At 45.0% G+C, this 3928-nt stretch overlaps 1 protein-coding gene across 1 annotated transcript; it reads left to right on the top strand.

Annotated features, from left to right (window-relative positions):
- Positions 1-309: 309 nt before the first annotated feature.
- LOC122030021 (protein NODULATION SIGNALING PATHWAY 2-like) lies at positions 310-2001 on the top strand. The gene has a single exon (XM_042589173.1). It carries the CDS (start codon positions 337-339, stop codon positions 1879-1881), a length of 1545 nt encoding a protein of 514 aa, XP_042445107.1. The 5' UTR covers positions 310-336; the 3' UTR covers positions 1882-2001.
- The last annotated feature ends 1927 nt before the right edge of the window (positions 2002-3928 follow it).

Here is a 3928-nt window from a genome sequence, read left to right as displayed (position 1 = left end):
GGTAATTGAGCTAGTGGAATAAAATAAAAGCCAACCAATTGCCCCAAAAAGGGTAGATCCAAGCATGTTGGGAGTGACTCTGTACATGTTTTGCAAATTCCAATTAGTAAGACAAAAAAGAAAGCTGTCATTGGAATCAAGTGTAACTTAATCTTAATTAGTGTGATGTAATCTCCTCTAACCGGCAAATTAAATTATCAATTAAAAGTTTAAAATTATACTCTTCCCATCATTTGTTCATTGTATAATTTGCTCTTTTCTCTAACTTTTGTTTCTATATAAATAACAGATTGTGAGAGTGAGCTCGTACAGAGGAACAAAAAGAAAGCAAAAGCCATGGAGGTGGCCATGGATGAAGCTAATGACTTTTCCCGCTGCAACTTCTCCACCGCCGCCGCTATGGACGACTATTTTGCCTGCGCCTGGAACAACTGGGAACAATCGGTCGCCGACGTGGGCCCCTTCTCTGCCTCAGCCGACGCCGACGACTTCCACGATCTCGTGGAGTCCATCGTGTTCGCCGATGATGTGGACTATGACCCCTCCACCGGCCACTTCTCGTTGCCCCAGTCCCCTTCTTACAATTCCAACACCAGCACTTGCACGCCTGTGGCAGAGGAGGAAGAACACAACGCCACAGCCACCGCCGGCGACGATGCGAAAGGGTTACGGCTTGTCCACCTACTGGAAGCGGCGGCGGAGGCCCTCGGCGGCGTGCACAAGTGTCCGGACTTGGCCCGCGTGATATTGGTTCGGCTCAGGGAGTTGCTGGGGCGCGGCGGCGAGGGGACCAGCATCGAACGCCTGGCGGGTCACTTCACCGACGCCTTACAAGGCCTCCTCGACGGCGGCCGTACGTCGCTCCGCGATGGTGGCCAGCACAACCATAACAATAAGATGGAGGTGCTGACAGCGTTCCAGCTGCTTCAGGACATGTCCCCCTACACAAAGTTCGGCCACTTCACAGCCAACCAGGCCATCCTCGAGGCCACCGCCGGCGATCGGCGCATCCACGTCGTCGACTTCGAAATTGCGGAGGGCGTGCAGTGGGCATCTCTGATGCAGGCCCTCGCGTCGCGACCCGGCACGTCGTCGCCGCACCTACGCATTACCGCCATGATCCGGAGCGGCGGGAGCCGCTCTGCCCAAGAGACCGGCCGCCTTCTGGCGGCGTACGCTGCGTCACTGGGGCAACCTTTCTCGTTCTCGCAGTGCCGGCTCGAGGCCAACAGCGAGCGGTTCCGCGCTGCGGGCGTGAAGGTGGTGAAGGGAGAGGCGTTGGTGATGAACTGCGTGCTGCACCCGACAACGACAGCCGCGAGGCGACGGACAACAGGTTCGGTGGCGTCATTCCTCTCGGGGTCTGTGGATCTGGGAGCGAGGGTGGTAACTCTGGTGGAGGAGGAGGTTGGGGAGGGGGAGGAAGCAGAGCAAGAGCAAGGAAGGGGGTTCGTTGGGCGCTTCATGGCGGAGTTGGGCCGGTACTCGGCGGTCTGGGATTCTCTGGAAGCCGAGTTTCCAATGCAGGGCCAGGCGAGGGCGGTGGTGGAGCGGGTCATCCTCGGGCCGAGGATCGCCGGAGCAATTGGCCACGCATACAGGGCGGAGGAAGAGGAAGGCGGCCAGGTAGAAAGTTGGGGAGAGTGGATGACTGCCATGGGGTTTGGCAAGGTAAGCATCAGCTGCTTCAACCATAGCCAGGCCAAACTGCTCCTGGGACTCTTCAAAGGCGGCTACAAGGTGGAGGAGACGGCCACGAACAAGCTAGTGTTGGGGTGGAAGACGAGAAGGCTGCTCTCCGCTTCTGTGTGGAAGCCTCCATCGCCTGTTCTTCTTCCTGTAATCGATAGCTTTGAGGATTCAGATTTCTTGTTCGATTGAATGATTCCTACTGTTTTCGATACGTAGAGTGTTGCTGTAGTCTCGATCCTTTCTAAAGTTTGTCCCAATCTTTGGCTTCGTTTACATATCCGAGTTAGAATCCAAGTTAGCGGCTCGTACTATGCGCTGGATATTTTCCAAGGTTTAGAATATCATTCGAATCTAATTTGGATGCTTGTGTTTGATGATTAATTCTTGGAGTCACATGAAACGTAATAAGGACTGTCGTTAGAAGAGAATCAACGTTTTCGCTGCAAACAAATAGGGCAACTGGATGAACAATTGCACCCTGAGATAGTGAGGTTGGCTAGTTTGGCTGCCGCCCCCCATCGTATAAAATTAATTGTGAGAAAATTAAAGACAAATGCAGCCTTTTTGCCTTCTATGTACTGCGGAATCAACTACCACTTGACATTTCTAAAGCCTCCTCATTCACTATCATTGTGTATTTGTCTTTCTGTAAGAAAATGGTCCATGATTCACTGTTGAACTTTCAGGAGAGCACTGAAGTCCCTGTCAACGAATGGAAAATTAAATTAGTCTAAACAGATGCATGCACCTGTTAACTTGTTGAGGATGTGATTTCTTCTTCTATTAAATAAATGGTCAAGCAGCAGAGATGTAGATCAAGATCTCGTCTAGGGGACAGACTTCTTTGACTGAGAAGAGGACTATAAAGAGTACAAGCGCATGCAATTAAGATAGTCATTGGATTTAGGTTTTGGCAAGAACAAACTGTAGGTAAATTAGTGAGAAGATTGAGCAGTGAATTAGTGATAGTTACTGACGAAAGGTTAAGAATTCATATAACAATCTGTTACTTAAAATGCGAGCGATAAAGAATTGAATAATTATGATGGAGCGAGAATCATGAATTTGTATTTGATCTAGAACAACTGAACAAGTTAAATATTTTGTCCACATATATCTAAAAGGATTAATTTTATTGCCAGATTCTCTCCACTTAGTTGTTGTAACCCACCAAATCATTAAAATATTTTGTTATTAAAATTGAACCCAAAGAATTTTACTGATAATTTTATCACAAGGTTAGTGTCTTAGGCCACGCGGTTAAAGATTTTAAAACTATGATCATAACTTTAATTTGATCTGTCACTAAAATATAATATTGTTGATAATTTTTTGCCATCGATCAATAATGTACTTTATAGTATTGTTACTAAATAATATAAAGGTACAATATTATTTTATAATATTTTCTCATTATACATGTAATTATTATCTACAACTTTTTAGTAAGAAATATCTAATCGACTCAAGTGTTTGTCAGATCAATAGATAATTAATCATCAGACTAACCTCATCTTGGGCATATTCGAAGAATAAGCTTGGATGAGTTCTTGTAAGTATATGTGTATAATTAGTTTTGATTTATATACAAACATATGCATTTGTATAATATAAACAAACATCCGCATTTGTATAATTCTTGTGGCCTAGCAGACAACTTTGCCCCCAAATAATTATGAGAATTCGGGAAACAACAAAAAGGCAATCAGACAAATTTTTTCTTTCAAAAGAAAATGGAAGACAAATGTCTAACGTCATGGAAGACGAAAGAAGCAACTTGATGAATATTAAAAGGAAGATTCACCTCTTTTGTAGATGCAAGTGATTGCAACTCCAAATCAAGTGAAGTACATATGTCCTCCTCTGTTTCAATTGTCTAAAAATCTCGATTGTACTTTGAGGTTAGAGCACTAGTGGCGTCATGGCGTGCTTTTTAAATTAATTAATAAAATGAGCAAACATGACGCCACTTGATTTTGCCCCGGCGCGCAGAAGGCGTCAAAATGTTGAACGCCTCTTCAGCTATGACACTGGACCTGGGTCGGCCTGCTGCCACTCTGCCGTCTGCCGTTTACCGCCCAAGTTGCAAGAAAACAGATAATTACTTGATAGCGAAAAGGTAATACTCACGGTCGATAACCGTTATTTTATCATGATATATTTTGACAGTGTATGCATATTTTAATTATCAAATTTATGATTACATCATATTTTATAAATTATATATATTTTTAAA

The sequence above is a fragment of the Zingiber officinale genome, chromosome 10B, assembly GCF_018446385.1.
Source record: "Zingiber officinale cultivar Zhangliang chromosome 10B, Zo_v1.1, whole genome shotgun sequence".
Classification (NCBI taxonomy): Eukaryota; Viridiplantae; Streptophyta; class Magnoliopsida; order Zingiberales; family Zingiberaceae; genus Zingiber; species Zingiber officinale.
Note: the sequence above shows the minus strand (reverse complement) of the source record. Positions and strands in the feature narration are given on the sequence as shown.

Bases quoted from the DNA above. Each gene is read 5' to 3' on its own strand.
- LOC122030021 (XM_042589173.1), top strand. From the start codon at position 337: ATGGAGGTGGCCATGGATGAAGCTAATGACTTTTCCCGCTGCAACTTC.